Genomic DNA, 16,621 nt, shown 5'->3' with positions numbered 1-16,621 from the left:
CAACCTGTTCCCGAACCTTCTACACGCCCAGTGACCGCCCTGCCAAGGGGTCTCTTGGACCCCTGAACCTATTCCGCCCTACCAGAGCCATGGAGCCCCTGGTACAGGCCTGTTGTCCAATTCTAATTCCAGCCGAACCTCCCCGGTGACCTTCAATGCTAGATCAGGCTCTTGATTACAGTGCATTACAGCGCAGCCAAAAGCACCACTAACACTTACTCTCTGGGGGCACATAGATCCTGACCTGAGGCCCCAAAGAATCATCCCTGGCAAACCCAATTCTAGAGTGCTCCCCTCCAAGTCACCTCAGATTGTATCAGGAATTTGTTGCCCCCTACATTCCACACGACCACAGCAACCCCTCTAAGGAGTGGGACCTGGGGTCACTACCCCTCTGGAGACCTTGGCCAGCACTAAAGGCCCACCTGATGCTGACGAACATCCTTAGCTGGCCCCTCTCACTTCTCAAGGCCTTCCTTGGACTGCAGGCCACATTCCACTTGGTGTGGAAGCCAGACAGGGGTGGGCTGCTGAGGATGACCAAGGGGTCTGCGCTGGAAAGGGTTGAGTGTTCCCCACTGAGCACTGGGTTTGGAAGGTTGCCCTGAAGGCTGACCTGCGTCTGGTAGCCTGTTGTCCAATGCAACTTGTCAGTTATAAAAATGTATCTCTATCCTTTACTCATACTTTCTAGATGGAAATGACTGATTATAACTTTGCTTTCTAAAGGTTTTGGCTCTTGAGAAGGCAAATCTCCGACTGGCTGTGACTCTCAGTTCTCATGCTGCCTACATACTCTGACGTACTTCAGTTACAGTGAGTGAGCGCCTTTGAAAAGAAGTAGTGTCAGTATGAAGGCTGAGAAGGCTGCTAGTAGTGTCAGTATGAGGGCTGAGCACCTTCCAGGCTGCTAGGTCAAAGCCTGGCTCTGAGATGGCACAGCACCTGTGTGGCTCAGGACCTCAGGTATCCAACGAGTGTGACCTGAGTCAGTATTTGTAATGATGTGGGAATGCCACCCATCTTAAGACCACCCCCCACCAGCCCAAGTGTGTGTCAAAATGTGAAGTTGAGACCACAGAAGTATGGGGGTGCTTATTAAACCTGGAATTAGGCAGAACTCTCTGTGTTACAAGATCAGCCCACCCAAGTGCTATGTTGCAGTGTCATTAACAACCTCACACAGCCTTCTAGGAGTATGCCAGGACCTTCCTCGGTGACCACCCAGCCTCCTGGTGACCCCTCGATCGGTGCAGACAGAGGTGGAGGCAGGGCTTCTTAAAATTGTGTATGCTGCTTTATTTACCAAAGATGCTGGCTGGGGGCTAGTCTGCCAGCCAGGCCCGCGGACAGCCATTGTGGAGGGGGTGGTCCCAGCTCAGTCTGGTGGGCAAAGCTGGGCCAGCCTTGCTGTGGGGGCAGTGTTCCCTCCCGGGGCCCACATGATGCTCCTGCCTGGCGGCAGCAGGTCAAACAACAGAATCTGGCACAGTCGTCTCAGGAAGGCACTTTCAGCTTCGGTGTCCCTAGGAAGAACTGCAGGATGCGGTCAGCCAGGAGTGCCAGGCAGAAGTCAAAGATCAAGACCTGGGCGATGACCAGCTTGAACTGCAGGGCAAGGAGTGATAGTCAGCTGGGTGCTCAGGCTGGGAGCCCAGGCTGTGTCCCAGGGCCACGTCTACAGGGTTACTCACCTCCACGGGGATGTCCACGAGGCCAAACTGGCTGTTGAAGTCGGGTGAGGAACCAAGGAGCAGGCCCACAATGGCTAGGAGAGACACGGCCAGGCTCCACACCAGAGGCCTGTTCTCGGGCAGGCTCTCCATGAAGGGAGGGCCCTGCAGGGACAGATGGATGGACTGCTGTGTGTTGTGGGGGCTAAGCAGGTGGGTAGAACATGCTCAGGCTGGGGCTTTGGCTCACCTTGTAGTTGATGGCAAATGTGGCCATCTGCATGGCCATGGCCATGATGTACACGGTGCTGTTGACCAGGCTTGGCTCAAACTCTTTATACAAGTCCACAAACTGCTCCTGCCTATATGAAGTGTGAGATCAGGGCCTTTTTATGGCTCCCGCAGCCCCTGCACATAACCAGGGCTCTGCCTGGCCCTGGTTGTCCCAGGCTGACTTCTGCAAGTGCATCTTCCTCCCACCTCCCGCCACAGGGATGCTGCCGGCTCTGGGTGCCCCCTGCAATACCTGCTGGGGCAGTACTCACTTCTCAGGGCTCCGGGCCTGGGCCTCCCTATACAGGTACACGAGACTCAGGAAGTGCACGCAGAACTGGAGCAGGACCGTGAGGATGGTGTACAAGTTGAAGATATTGGGCAGGGGCCGCTCTTGGGACAGGGTCTTGAGAGGCTGCAGTGGTGGCGGGGGTGCAAAGAGATGGATGGGTGTCAAAGCCCAGAGAGCCTTCCGCAGGCCTGGTGCAGGGTGGTCACCACATCCTGAGGCTACAGGTCAGCACCAGCCCCCAGAGCCTGGCTTGCCTGTGGACAGTGCTGGGGCCCAAGCTGTGCCACTGGAAAGAGTCTCAGTGGGCACCTGCCCTGCCCCACAATCATCCCCATCTGTAACATGGGGACCATAGCTCCCACCCTGAGGGCTGTTGTGGGGAAGAAATAAGATAATACATGGCGGCCCCTCTAATGTCTTGTCCTGGCTGGCCCAAGCATCCCTGGTCACAAATCCACGAAGCCTATCAGCACCTCCAGGGAGGGTGCCATGGCTCAGAGAGGCAGAGGGTGCCCTTGGCTAAGGTGGGAGCTATTGCTTTGCCTGGGGTCCCAGCCTACCTTAGAGCGGGAGATGAAGAGAAAGCACCCAGCCAGCAGTAGCCCCTGCAGTGTGGCCTGGAAGTCGCTGAACTTGACACCCTCCAAGTAGAGGACGCTCTGACTATAGGCCAAGATGAGGGCGTTGAGCGCCAGGATTTTGAACATCTGCAGTGTGGTCACGAGCGTGCAGCGGCCCTGCTTGATCACGTGGCAGACTGCGCAGATGGGGGGAGGGGAGAGGCAGGTGTGGGCATGGATGCCATGCAGGGTGGGCAGGGGGGACAGGGTAGGTGGCAGGACTCACTGCACTGAATGGATGAGAGCTTGGAGGTGAAGGGTGCTGCAATGCTGGCATCCCCCAGTTTCACGATGGGCATGCTCTCATCCTCCAGGTCCCGCAGCACCTGGCTCAGGCGGTCCTGTGGGGTGGGAGGCAGGCAATGAGACTGAACCACAAGCGGGTGCTGGTGCCCCTTTCCCAAGACTCACCCTCTGAGAGGTGGGCTGTTCCTCTGGGGGCGGGAGCCCCAACCTCTGCTTGGCTGCCCTGGAATTGGCTCTGATACCGCTGTTGCTCAGGATGGGGCTGTCCCGAGGCCGCCGCCTCCGCTCGATGACCCGTTCAGGGGCATTGGCCAGAAGTGCCACACCTGGGGGTTGTGTGCATTAGGATCTAGTAGAGTCCCCTGGCTTCGGGCCAGAGTGTGGTATCTGCTCAATGCCAAGATGGAGCCAAACTTCCCCAAGGAACACCTTGGAGAGCATCTATTTCATTTTCTACAAACTACTTAAAAACCAAAACTCATAAAATACAACTCTAAACGGGTCAAAACCGATTTCCAAAGTAGTTTATTGCCAAGGATCATGATTCTAAGAGGTAAATACTACTCAATAAATGTAGTCGATAAAAAAAGCCAAAAAATATGTTCTGTCAACACTGATCCAAGGCTGGGAATCACTGGCAGTGCTTCCGCTCCGGTTATGCATCCCCACTTGTTCCATTTCTCCCTGATCTCTGTGCCCAGGGAGCCTGAGCAAACCAAGTCACATCTGCCCCACAGAGCCTTCCTGGCTCCCCAAACTCTCCCCATCAGACGCACTGTGCCTCAGACACCTGTGTCTGTCCTTCCTGCCCTTACAGACCCTTGAATCCCCAATCCTACTGGCTCTGCCACATCCCCTTGCTGCTTGCTCATGCCTGGTGACTTGTTCTCGATGCTGAGCCCAAACTGGCAGAACAAGGAACAGCCCCTGCCCACAGGGCTCACCCACGTCAGCGTGCTTCAGGGCACCCACATCATTGGTGCCATCCCCACACATGAGGGTCACGTAGCCCAGCTCCTTCAGGCTGGTGATGACAAACTCCTGTGTGGGCAGAGAAAGGCCAAGTGAGGGCTACGTGCTGCCTCAGGTTCTCGCCCGAGCATCACCCCTGAACCTACCTTCTGTTTGGGGGCCACGCGGGCAAACACCTGCACATGGGGGATGAGGCGCAGCAGCTGCTGAGGGTCCTCAGTCTGTAGGTGGGCCAGGCCATCGCCTGTGAGGCACAGCGCATGCTCCAGGGCCAGCGCCTTCGGGGAGCCCTGGACCAGGGGCAGCACGATGCTGCCGTCGATGGAGCACCACTCGCAGGGTTGACCTGCAGGGCCGGTGCCCAGGGTCAGGGATGGGGCTCAGCTGCCCAGGCAGACCTCCTCACTCAGATCCCACATGCCCGGTCCTAGCCTCTCCTTTCCGGAGCACCTTCCTGACTCGGCCTTCCTTATCTCTCCATAACTACATCTACACCTACCTATATCCTGGACCCCTGGGTGCCCCACAGAGATTGTCCATAGAACCCTTCAATACGGATGAGGGATCCTAGAACCTGGGCATATCCCCAGCCTGTTAATTAGCCCACCCCTGCGCCCCTGCCTGAAACTGCACTCTCCCAGGGCCAGGACACCCTGAGTCACTTCCTCTGGCCCGACACTTGCTATCTACTCCCTCTTTCCAGTTGATTGGCCCACTGGCCCCTTTGGCACTGGACGGCTCACCCTGAGCTGTCCTGGCTGGGCAGGAAACCAACTTTGACCCAGCTTTTGTTGTTGTCCTTTTGTTAGTGCAGCTACACTTGCCAAAAGTCCTGAGCTACCTGTGGACTACCTGCCTACTATCCTTGGGCTCTGAAGAGCCCAGTGCCTGGAGTTGAATGGAGCCCTGGGCCCAGCAGTGTAGACTGAGGGAAAGGCCAGGAGGTTCCAGAAGCTGCCCTGCCTGGGCACTACCAATACCCTCCCTTGGCCTGTAGCCCTGTAATGCCCCTGGTGCATGCTGCCTCCTTGCCAGGCCTTGCACTGGGCACCCTCTCTTGGCACTGACAGACTGCATCCCACCAGCCAGAGAGGGACTGGGGCTGGATTTGCCCATCGATTAGTTTGACTCAGGGGTATCGCTTGCAGCCAACTGAGTGAACAATTTTTGGTCACCTAACAGTGGCCAGTGGTTGGAGTCAGGCTATCTAGGTTCCAATGGTTAGTGACAGTGACCAAGGACCTTGTTCTGTTTCACTGTCTATGAAGAGGGGTCCCAACAGCTGATTTGGATGGCTTCCTTCCATGTGGCACAAGGATGGTAAGGCTTCCTGTGCAGGGTGGAGGAATATGGGAATGTACACCAAGCCCTGTGCCCAGGGCCTGGCCATGCTGAGCACCAGCAGCCCCTGAGCAAAGGCAACCCGCCAGGCCTAGAGTCGGTGTGACTGTAACCAACTGCCTTGAGGTTTTAAGTCACTCATCCCAGAGCCAGTGACTATCTGGACACATCGGTATGGAGCTCCCTGGTCAGATGGCCCGAGGAGGACTGTGATCCATAGGTCCGTGTCACACTATTGCCACTGTCACAGGTACTCAAGTGACACTGGGTGTGCTATTCAGGCCTGGCATGCAGGACAGCCACCAGGACAGGAGCTGTTCTTGGACTCACAATTCCCCCAGCTCCCAGTCACTTAGGGTCTCACCTTTCTCTCTGGGAGGCTGCAGGATCAGCGTGTGTGCCTTTTCAATGAAGTGTAGCTCCTGGGCCACATGGCAGGCAGTGAGTGGGTTGTCACCTGTGATCATGACCACCTGAGGAGAAGGACAGAGGCTCAGTGGAAAAGAACTCCAGCCTGAAGACCTGGTGCCTGAGGCCCCTCTAAGGAAGGCCACAGAGGGAGGTCCTGGCTCTGGAAGCCACAATCAACCCCCACCTGAGGGTATTTTAGGAAAACAATACATGCGTGTGTTTCTGACAACACCCATACATTTTCTTTGCAGTACAAACTACAAACCAGCTCTTGGTGTGGACCTTCTTGGTTTGGTAGCAGCCCAGGAGGTTATGTGTAGGATGGGTGGGAACCACATGCTCTGGCCTCTCAGCTTAGAGCTGAAGAGGCCTGCTGAGTGCCAGGGGTGGGAATAACCACGTTACTACCCTCTGACACTGCTCACTTCCCTCCCACGCCCTGAAGTGCATCCTGACTCCCAAACTAGAGAACACAACCACCAGGATGAACAGACCAAAGCCACTGGCAGACGGACAAGGTCTGTGTGGGTATTGAATCTACCTCTCCCGACCCAGCCTTAGCCTCCCATGGGTGTTGGGGGCCCAAGGGAGCACTATGAGAAGGGAAGGCCTAGCTGGGTTGGACAGTAGCCTCAAGCCCAGGGCAGTTGAGTGTCCAAGCTGTGACAAAGCTTAGCCATGGTGTCCTCCCTGTGAAGACTCGGACACCTACCCCTACTTGCTCCACTAAAGGTGGAAGTATCCTCTGCTGTCATATCCCCTTCTCTGTAAAAAAGACCCAAGTCCCACCCGCCTGCCTGAGCTGCTTGGTGTGGAGTCCAGCAGCCATACCCGGTGGGAGGCGTTCTGGATCTCCCGGATCACAGCCTTAGAGTCAGCCTTGAGTGGGCAGGAGACCACGATGAAGCCAACGAACTTGAGGTTGCACTCCAAGGCTTCTCGCTTAATCTCCCGGGCCTGTGGACAGACATGGCAGTACCTTCACGACCGGCCCCTCCTCCATTTCCCAAGCTCTAACAACGTGCTGGGTAAGTAAGGAGGTCAGAAAAGGCCTTGTCCTCTCTTGTGGCACAGGGGTGTCACAGTAGCTGGGTGGTTCCCACCCCTGATGATACTTCCACTCCCCGCAGTGGACACAGTACATCACGGAGGCCCTGTGGCTCAGCTCTTGTCAGTAAAGTCAGAATTCTCCTTTGTTAACTACTCGGCATACACTCACCCTGTACGTCATGCCAGAAACCAAAAAATCCCCACCCTCGCAAAGCTTGTCTTCTTCCGGGGTAGGTGGGCAATAAAGAAAATCATAGAATTAAGAGTACTGAGTGCCATGAGAGAGATGAAGACAAGGGAACAGGGGCAGTCAGGGGAAGTGTTGAGCAGGAGTGGCTCTGAGGAGGGTATGACCATATGTGAGTTCTGGAAGGATCTCTTGCTGCTGGGTGCAAACAGCCTGGATGAGGGCCAAGGCAGAAGCAGAGAGAGGAGGAGCATTGGCAGCGGAGGTGGGAGGAAAGCTGATGAGGCATGGGGGGTGCGTAGGGCTGGGGATGCTCCTAAATCATGCAGTGACCAGGTGGCTGGGTTGGGAAGGGATAGGGCTGGGCTGGAGATGGGGAATCGAGACGCCTCCCGATGTTCCCCCAAGGGGGTATGAGGACCTGTGGGTGTGGGAGGGTGGGCGGAGGTGGCCAGGGCTTGAGGATGGGATGGGGTCCCATGGGGGCAGGGCACCCAGAGGAGAAGGGACCGAGGACCGAATGCCACCTGGAGTCTCCAAAGGTAGAGACGAGAGAGGAAAAAGATGAAATCGTGCTTGCTCACAGCAGCACTGAGGGGCCACAGGTGATGTAGATGGAGGGTCTGGAAAGGGGGAAACCTGGGTCCTTACCTGTTGGTGGGTGAGGTGCCCCAGTTCCTTGTACCCCAGGGCCAGGACGCGGGCTCCTTCTCGGGAAATCTCCGTGTGGATATGGTGATAGTTGGGTGGGCACTGGGCAAACTGCAGGGAATGCAGGGAGACGTCACCAACCGCCTCGCGCTGACCTCCCCCATGAACCCCGGGGCCAGGCCCAGCTCACCATGGAGTGCAGGGTTTCAGGGGCCCCCTTCACAGCCGCGATGTAGCAGAGGTCAGTGGAGCCTAGCTTCTCGTAGGAGGCGAGCACGGACATTCGCTTTAGGGCACTGGCAAAATGAAAGCGCTGGTGAATTTTCAGCCCCTGAGTTTTAATACTTCGGGGGAATACTTTCTCATCTGGAAACAAATAAGTACGAGTCCTGAGGGCCTTCGCTCCAAAGAGGCAGCCAGGCCCCCGCTTGTCCCTCCTCCCTACCCCCACCCCCAAACCCGGGGCCTGTGGGGGCTCCTGGCTTCAGGGGGTCAGAGCTGGAAGGTCTGGACTCAGAGGATCCTGCCCTGTAGCTTTGGGTGGGGTGGGCTCCAACCCAGGGAAAACCCCAAGGGTGTGGCCTGTCCTAGGTCAGGGACATCTGCCCGCCTGCTGGTCTGAGCTGGACACAGTTTTCTCTGAAGGGTCTGGACTGCAGGCCTGAGGGTATGAGAGCGGGCAGTGTGTCTGCACTGGACCCGAGACTCTAGCCCCTCACCTTTGGTCAGTATCCAGTCCACGGCTGTCAGCATGGCTTTCTCGAGGGGGTCACCCACCAGGGTGCCGTCGTCCAGCTGCATGAGGGAGTGGCAGGAGGCCAAGGCCCGGTGTGTTTCTACAGGGATGTTGGACACGGGGGTCACCTCCTTCCCATCTCTGCAAGGACGGGGAACAGCTGGTTACAGGAAGGAGGAGCCCCTGGGGACTGTCAGCCAGGATGAGGGATGGACCCCCATACTCCATGCCAGTCACTGCATGGGCAGTGCAGTTAAATGTGGTCCTTGTAACACCTGTGCCTGTTTCAGACGACCAAGGTGATTCCCATGTCACTGTCACTCATACTGAGATTGCACAGGAGCCCCTTGGATCAGATCTCTGCAGTAGGGCCTCTGACAGGCCCTCACTTTGGGGGCTTGGGTGGGGCAGTCAGCCCCTTGAGCTCCCAGAAGGCCCTCTGCTGCTGGCTGGCCACCTCAAGGCCCTGGCCTCCACACTCACCTGAGTCCAGCCACACCACGCACCACCAGGCTGTCGCTGGTCAAGGTTCCTGTCTTGTCGAAGCAGCATACTTCCACCTTGCCAGCAAAGGGGATCCGGAAGGGCTCCGTACAGTACATGTCTGAGAGATGAAGCCAGGGTCAGGAGTCCCGCCAGAACTAGCCCCTCAGTGTCCTGTCCCTGCCCCAAGCACTCACAGAGCTTGGCCAGAGCGATGAGGGAGGTGTTGACGGCCAGAGAAAGCTCGATGGGCAGCTCAGGGGGCACGACTGACGTGAGGATCAGTGTGCATTCCAGAAACAGCTTGTAGCGGTTCCGGCTGGGGTCCTTGGTGCCTGCAAAGACAGGGCCTGCCAGCCTGGAGGTGGTGGGCACAGGACCCAGCAGACAGGTAGGGGGCATAGCGCTCACCTTCAATCCACACATATGCGGCTGCTGCAATGGCAAAGATCAGGAGAAAGAGGATGAAGACGAAGGTCTCCAGGTTGTTTGCAGTCACTCTTTTGACCCCAAAGAGGATTGTGCGCAGCAGCTTGCCCTGGAGAGACAAAGACCTTTCCTGGGGGATGGGGTGTGGGTGGCAGCCTCCCCCACCTGAGGGCATCAGAGCCAGATCCTCCCTTGGCTGACAGGGAGCACCTGCCTGGGCCACTGAGTGAGTCCTGCAGCCGAGGAAGCAGCTACTCCAGGGACCACATGTGGGTGGCTGCAACTCGGTTAAGAAATAGGCACACCAATGGCAGAGGCCTGGGAATTGGGGAAGGTAGTGGTGTCTGAGACAGGGAACAGCAGTTCATGGAAGGTCTGGCCATTGTCCCTGCCCAGGAGTCCTCTTGCTGCTCTAATGAGTTCATGGGCTCAACTCTGTTCATGACCCCAAAGCATATGGTAACAGCTGGTCTGTTGTTTGCTTCCCACCAGGCTCTCAGCTGGGGAGAACAGGCCTGGTCTGTAGCTCACCTCTGCAAGGCCCTTGGCCCAGTACCTGCTGTCAGAGTGAGCCTGTGGGGTGGGAGTTCTTGAGTCTGACAGGGCCGCTGTCTACCACCTGCCCTGGGGCCCGCCCTCCCCAGAGCCAGGCAAAGTGCCACACCTGGGATGTGTTGAACCCAGTCCTCAGGACGTAGGCCACACACCCACTGTCGACCGCTGCGGAGACAAAAAAAGAATCAATGTCACTCGTGTCTGTTCATTTCAATTTTCCCATGGCCCAGTAGATGTGGAGGGGATGGGGGTGATGGGTCCTGGACACCTCAGATACCCGCAAGGCACCTACGCTTCAGGCCCGTGGTGGCCTTCTGTGGGGGGATGTGCTGCACCACCTTAGTGCCCCCGAAGATTACGTGGAGCCGGGAGTCAGACTGTAGGTCCAGCACCCGGTCAGGACTAAGGTCTTCGATGGGCTCCTAGGGAGAAAGGGAGGACAGTGAATCTGACGGCCCATCCCACTTGAGCGTCCTCCACCCTGTCTCTGGAGAGCTGGACCCTGGGGCTGGAGAAGCCTGCCTACTCCTCGTAGGACTCCCTGCCCAGGTCAGCGCATCTCGCCAGGGATAGAGGCCCCACTTTGACTTTCCTCTACCTGCACACGCATCGCCTCCCTCTGACCTGGCACCTGGCCTGTCCCAGAAATCACACCTTCCCCATTTCTCAGTTTACCTTGTTCTGATACCCCAGGGCATCCGGATGCCCCAACACTGTGAAACTCGGTGTCCTCTTCTCACTTCCACCCAGCTTCCCTCCGTGCAGGACACTGACCCCCAGGAGACCTGGCAGCTCTGTCCAGATGTTGCACCCACTCTGCCTTGTCCAGCCTCCCGGGCCGGGGCTCCATCCCACCTCCATCTGTGCCTGGGCAGGATGCTGGCCCTGTCCTGGCTGGTGGCTCCAAGGGTGAGTCAGCGATGCACCCGAGTGGCCTGACTCCCTTGCTGCACACCTTCATCTGTGGTACTGACTCCCCCGTGAGCATGGCCTCGTCCACAATGCAGCGGCCCCGCAGCAGCAGCACATCGCACGGCACCAGATTCTCCTGCGGCGAGCGGCCTGTGGGGCAGGGCCAGAGGGTCAACTAGAAGCCAAGGTTGGCCTGCCACTAGGATGGAGCAGAACTGGGTCTCACCGATGGAGACGATGTCCCCGGGAACGATCTCGTCGCTGGCAATGGGCCTCCACTTTCGGTTTCGGTAGACCTGGGTGGGGTGGGGTTTGGTCAGCTTTGGGGACAAGCCTACACCAGGCCCACCCGAGACCGTGGGGACCCTGCTGGCCACACCTGGATTGTGTGGGGCTTGTTGCCCATCTTCCGAATCTCAGACATGTTTCGCATTTGTTGCTGCACCAGGGAAGCCTCGAAGGCCACAAGCATGGATAGTGTGAAGACACTGTAGTACCAGTATTCGTCTAGGCACCAGAGCCCCACGCAGAACACCTGTCCCCGGGGACGCAATGAGGACTGGTTACACACTGAGGGCTGTTCCACCCATGGACCCTGACCCATGAGGAATGGAATTGGACATAGGTTGTTGTGCTTGTGAAACTCCTAAAAAATGGGGGTGGGGAGAAGGGCTGGAGCTGCTGTTTTACCTGGAACACAAAGAAGGGTGCTGTGGCTCTCTCCTTGAACAGCTCTGAGAAGTCAGGCACCACCATCTCAGCCCTGCAAGAAACCAGACCTCGGGCCTAGTCATGGTGGAAGTCCTTAGAGGCCCCACTGACACCTCTACCTCGTGGTACTGCACACCTCCTCAGGAAACGAAGGGCCTTGGCAAGCTTCTAGAAAGGATGCCCCATTCAATTATGGCTCTCTTCGTCCCCAGGGCACCAGGGCAGGCATGCTGACTACCCTCAGCCCTCTGCTCCACAGAACCCAGACGAAACTTCGAACAGGCTCTGCAGGCAGCTGCCCCAAATTGAGGTTGGTGAGATATGAGAACCCATCATCTGGTCAGGTGACAAGGCAAATAAAGAAGGAACATCTGACTGGGACAAGAGCCCTGAAGCTACACAGAGGAGCACCGGTAGCCAGATGTTGAAGAGCCCCCTGGGGCCTGCAACATGGTACTTGAGCCCCACCCCACTCTGGAGAGGGGAGGTCTGGAGCTAGGATTTCCCAAAACCTCCCTGAATGAGCTTCAGAATGTGAGAAGCTGAGCCTAAGGGTATGTCTGCAGCACTGTATGTAGTAGGCTGTCTGGCCAGAGGACTGGCCAGCACAACTAGGGCCTGTCCTCGCTCTGCTCTTTAAACTGACATCCTAGACATGGGACGTGAGAGAAAGAAGCCACAGTGGTCTCCCACTGTGATAACAATGAATAACTGAGTCCCACCCTGTATTGCATTGGGCACCTTTGCATGAGCAAGGACGGTATGATAGGGGATGTTCCGGGCTGCCACCATGGCTGACCAAAGCGGGGGTGAGGATCGGTAAACGTTTCTTATAACTCTTCCTGTCAGACTGATGGCTGTGGTAAACAATTAAGTCAGGAAAGAATACCCTAGAAGTTCTGAGGGTTTTCAGGATGACTACCATGGTGGCTGGGATGGGGACTCTAAAACTCAGCTCTGCCCTCTCCTAACCACAGGTCAGCATTGGCGGTTTTGTTGAAGATTAAAGAAGAAAAGGCACACAGAGCTCCTGCCATTCTACCTGGTACAAATACAAGCTATGCTCATCACTGATGTCCTTCTTCTCACCATTCTTTAAGTGCCAGGATACGTATGAAAATGGCAAGAACCTCCATTTAAAAAAAGAATTTAAAATGAAAAGAGGAATTACAAAACAAGACAAAGATGAACAGCCAACTCTTGCAGGCAATGGGCCAGGCTCCCCAGGAAGGGCTCCTGGCCCTAAGTCCTCCAGGGGGTTCCTGTCAGCTGGCAGGTTCAGGCAAAACTAGAATATGTTTCTCAAAGGGTGCCACCTTCACCTGGAATTTTTTGTTGAAAAGGTGGACTCCTCCATCCCACTTCTCAGGCACCCCAACTCAGAAGTATGAAGGGGCAGAAGCGGGAAAGGGGCCCCTGGCTAGGATAGGTGCATGGCCTGTAACCACAGGCAGAGGCCCAGCTCTGTCAGCAGGGATGACACATGAGGATATCAAGACTCACTTGTTGCTCCCAAACTTCTTCTCGGCTATGCGAATCTCTGAGTCGTCCTGGAACCCTCTGTTGCTCTGGTAGTAAGAGAAGGAGTTTCCCACAGGAAAGGCCACGGGGAGGAAGCGCTTCTTCTCCAGGGCATCGTAGGAATACTTGATCTTCTGGAATTCGAAGGACAGCACCTCCTGCCCATCTTCGCCCTGTGGGAGAAGGCATGTCTATGGCAGAGGCCCCCTGACTTGGGGGTGTCAATGCCTGGGAATCCCACCTAAGCCCTGTGTTGAGAGGCACGGCAGGTGGTCCCTACCTCATCGCGGTGCAGAGCCACGAGCTCAGTGGAGCCATTGTTGGGGGTTGGCACCACCTTCACGAAGGTCGCTTTGCTGGGGTCATACTCCTGTGAGAAACAAAGTGATGCTGCTGAGTCCTTCTTAACCCCCGTCCCACAGCCTCCACTGGGGAGGTTTTGGGTGCAGGAGTTCTGTGGACATTTTCTGGAATATGCCACTGAGCTCCAGGTGCTGGATTGGCCACTCCCCATTGTGTCACTGGGACAAGGTACACCACGTTGACTCTCCTCTGATCCTGTATCATAAAATCGGGGTCTTGGACAGCGTCCAATGCCCAGGGCTCTGATGACGATGACATAAACTCAAAGAGCAAGAACACTGCCCAGCACGAGGCCTTGATTCATGTCACAGCCTTGTCACAACCCAACAGGCCCACTGTTGCTTGGCTTCCTCCCCCAAACCCATTACTATTCTCACTGTGTCCTCCAGCAAGAAAAACCAAGGAGGTTGTAGGCTTGTCCTTGCCTCTCAGCTAAGGGTCTTGGCACATGCTGTTCTCTCTGCCTAGAACATGTGGTCACACAGTTCCAGGCCTGTACTCAAACGTCTTCTTCTCAGGAGGCTACCCCTGGATGCCCCATGTAAAGTTCTTTCACAATGCTCCTATCCTCATCCCTATTCTCTCTCTTCAGCACTGTCTGCTGGGTGTGAGCTCTATCTCTCTCGCTAATATCATGAAGGAAATAGGTTTTGTCTGTTTTGTTCACTGCTGTTTCCTCAGCACCTAAGACGTGGAGGCACTGAATGGAGCTCAATTAGCACGCCCTCAGTCATGAGCTGCACGCACTCCATTGCCGCTCTGCTACACGCAGCACTGCCTGTGTTTGAAGGGGGTGTGGGGTGTCACAGCAATGACCTGAAAAAACAAAGCCCCACTCCTTGGAGAGTTTATGGACAATACAAACAAGGCAGAAAACAAGGACAAACACATAACTGAATTCTGGTAACGCCATGGAAGAAAAGTGCAAAGTGCTACACAGGCCTAGCCCCATATCAGGCGCTTTGCAGATATTATGTTTCTTCTCACAACAGGACCCCAAGGTAGGTGTTACGTTCTCACTTTGCACAAGGGGAAACTGAAACCTGGAGAGAAGCACCGGTGTCTTGAGATCTCTGATATGCAAACCCAGATCTGTCTGCCCTAACCTAACAGGTGCTTAGCTCCTCCCTGTTCTCCATCCGTGGGGAGGAAGTCACACTTTTAAGCTACAGGCCAAAAGACAGCTGGGAGTTTGGGGGGGGGGGTGTCACACTACCCAACTCCTTTCCATTTTTCTGTCCCTTGCTGCCATCTTTCATTGTACTGATTTGAATCTACCAAGCCCAGAAGAAGTCTGAGCCCCTCCCCTGGAGTGAGGATTGTTTGGATGAGGGAGATTGCACTTTCTCAAGAAAAAAAGGATTCAGTCCATATTCAAAGTCAAAAATGGGGAGGGGGGCACCTGTCTCTTTCATCAGCCATTGGTGCTGTTCCTTTTCCCTCTTCTTTTGGCAGACACACACTTGGGGTCAGAGGGGAAGTTGGTTGGAGGCTGACCTCAGCGCCCATAGCTACAAACCTGCCGATGCATATGAGGCAGGCCCAGAGGGCCATGGCAGTCATGGATATCAACTGTTGACCCAGGGCAGCTCTCATGCATCCAGATCTAGGGGCTAAAGGTCTTATTCTGACAGCAGTCTTCGCCATCGTCACCCTCATCTTGTAGATGGAAACAGAGATTCCAAGCAGTGAAGTCACTTGCTCACAAATAGCTCTTGCTCCTCTTAAACGCTGTGATTAACTGCATTTCAAGCTCATTTTGGTAGTAGCACCTGACGCATCTGAGCACTGGACAGCAGGAATGCTCAGTTTTCAAACAAAGCTTCACAGACATGAAAACCCATCCCGCGGGTTAGCCTTACACTTTGAAAACCAGGGTGGGCAACAGACGACTAGGAAGATAGTGCTGTTAACAGGAAAAACCACCGAGTACTCGATAGAATGCGAGCTAGTGTTAACGAGCCCTATCAGACAACGACATATGCCGGGCCTTGGGCTAAGCTTTTTACAGCTATTAAGTTATGGAATCTAAATAACTACACCGGGGGAGGAATTCCTGCGTCAGGGTCGCACAGCATGTCAGCAGCGGGACGAAAATTATGTCAGCGTTACAGGGCGCCGCTGGGGACCGAAGTCCAGCAGAAGAGAGGCCCGGGTCGGGCTGGGGAATCTACATAAACGTCGTGGCTGCGACCTGCGAACAGGACCAACCCTTTAGGGGTCAGGACTTGTGCCCGCACACTTACCGGGGTGCAGGTGAGAGCGCAGTGAGCGTGCACGGACCAATGACCCGAGAGAACAGTGAGCGCGTGCGCGAGACAGATAGTGGCGAGCACGAGCAGCGCGGCCTCGGGGATCTGCGCCCAGCTGCTGCTCCAGCCCCAGCAGCCGGCGGCCGCGGCGCCCAGCCAGGCCGGGTAGAGCAGCCCCGCGAACGGCAGCACCGTGAGGCGCCGCAGCAGCGCCAGCCTCCGGTACGGCCACACGGCGGCGACCAGCTCGTCGCTGTTCGCTATGAGCGCCGGCCCGGCGGCAAGGAGCGTGCGCGGCTGCGGCCTGGGCTTGGGCTGCCCGCCTGGCCGAGCCCCGCAAGGCCGGGCCCGGCAAGGCACCGCGTTGCCCACTACCGCCGCCGCCATCTTTTCCAGCACCGCGCTTGCTTCCGGGCAGAGGCCCCGCCCCCACTTTCGATGCTTTACTTCCGGCGAACATTGGACGCCGCCATGGCAGCCGGCGGTAAAAAGAGCCAGGCAACATAGGGTGCTGGGTCCGGAAGTGGCTACTCAGGGTGCCGCGACAGCAGGTTGGCCCGAAAATGGGGCAGGGCGTCGCCGTGACAGAGCGGGTCTAAAAGGGCTAGAACGCCTGCCCACTCTGCCACGCCGGACTGAGACCGGAAAAGGCGGGCTGGGCACTACCGTGACAACCTCGAACGAACCGGAAGCGGCTGGCCCTCCTCCGTGATTGCACCAGCACAGGCCTGTCTGGGTCACGAGGGGCAAAGCCTGGACATTGCAGAGGCGGAGCCAGTCCGGGAAGTGCCGGCCTTCAGGGAGCTGGGCCTCGTCGCGCCGACGGGGAGGGACTTGTTATGAGGGCGGGGCTTGTGATGAGTTGGTGTTCCAGGTTGGTCGCCCGGCGGGGGGGATGGGTCTCTCAGGGTCCTGGGCAGGGCTGTGGCGGATAGGGTTAGCG

General features: G+C 56.5%; 1 protein-coding gene across 2 annotated transcripts; it reads right to left on the bottom strand.

The window, feature by feature from the left end:
* Positions 1-1,275: 1,275 nt before the first annotated feature.
* On the bottom strand, positions 1,276-16,315 carry ATP13A1 (ATPase 13A1). 2 transcript variants are annotated; one of them, XM_023534592.1, is made up of 26 exons: positions 15,673-16,315; positions 13,344-13,433; positions 13,046-13,236; positions 11,522-11,594; positions 11,211-11,366; positions 11,058-11,127; positions 10,875-10,981; positions 10,212-10,341; positions 10,029-10,084; positions 9,347-9,473; positions 9,133-9,270; positions 8,936-9,056; positions 8,436-8,593; positions 7,907-8,082; positions 7,717-7,827; positions 6,618-6,785; positions 5,782-5,890; positions 4,223-4,422; positions 4,049-4,145; positions 3,270-3,430; positions 3,085-3,199; positions 2,799-2,995; positions 2,219-2,361; positions 1,924-2,035; positions 1,695-1,838; positions 1,276-1,608 (listed from the first exon to the last, which is right to left on the bottom strand). In XM_023534592.1, the coding sequence occupies exons 1-26, from the start codon at positions 16,063-16,065 to the stop codon at positions 1,498-1,500; spliced, it is 3,654 nt and encodes a 1,217-aa protein (XP_023390360.1). In that variant the 5' UTR covers positions 16,066-16,315; the 3' UTR covers positions 1,276-1,497. The 2 variants fall into 2 exon arrangements, with proteins under 2 accessions (XP_023390360.1, XP_011364996.1); XM_011366694.2 differs by having other exon boundaries at positions 6,660-6,785; positions 15,673-16,313.
* Between the last annotated feature and the right edge of the window lie 306 nt (positions 16,316-16,621).

Source organism: Pteropus vampyrus, unplaced genomic scaffold, assembly GCF_000151845.1.
Source record: "Pteropus vampyrus isolate Shadow unplaced genomic scaffold, Pvam_2.0 Scaffold126, whole genome shotgun sequence".
NCBI classification, from domain to species: domain Eukaryota; kingdom Metazoa; phylum Chordata; class Mammalia; order Chiroptera; family Pteropodidae; genus Pteropus; species Pteropus vampyrus.
This window is presented reverse-complemented; position numbering and strand designations above follow the sequence as displayed.

Coding starts and splice junctions, on each gene's coding strand:
- ATP13A1 (XM_023534592.1), bottom strand. CDS start 16,065: ATGGCGGCGGCGGTAGTGGGCAACGCGGTGCCTTGCCGGGCCCGGCCT. Junction 13,237..13,343: donor TGGCTCTGCACCGCGATGAG/GTAGGGACCACC, acceptor CTTCTCCCACAG/GGCGAAGATGGGCAGGAGGT. Junction 2,036..2,218: donor CAGGCCCGGAGCCCTGAGAA/GTGAGTACTGCC, acceptor CACTTCATATAG/GCAGGAGCAGTTTGTGGACT.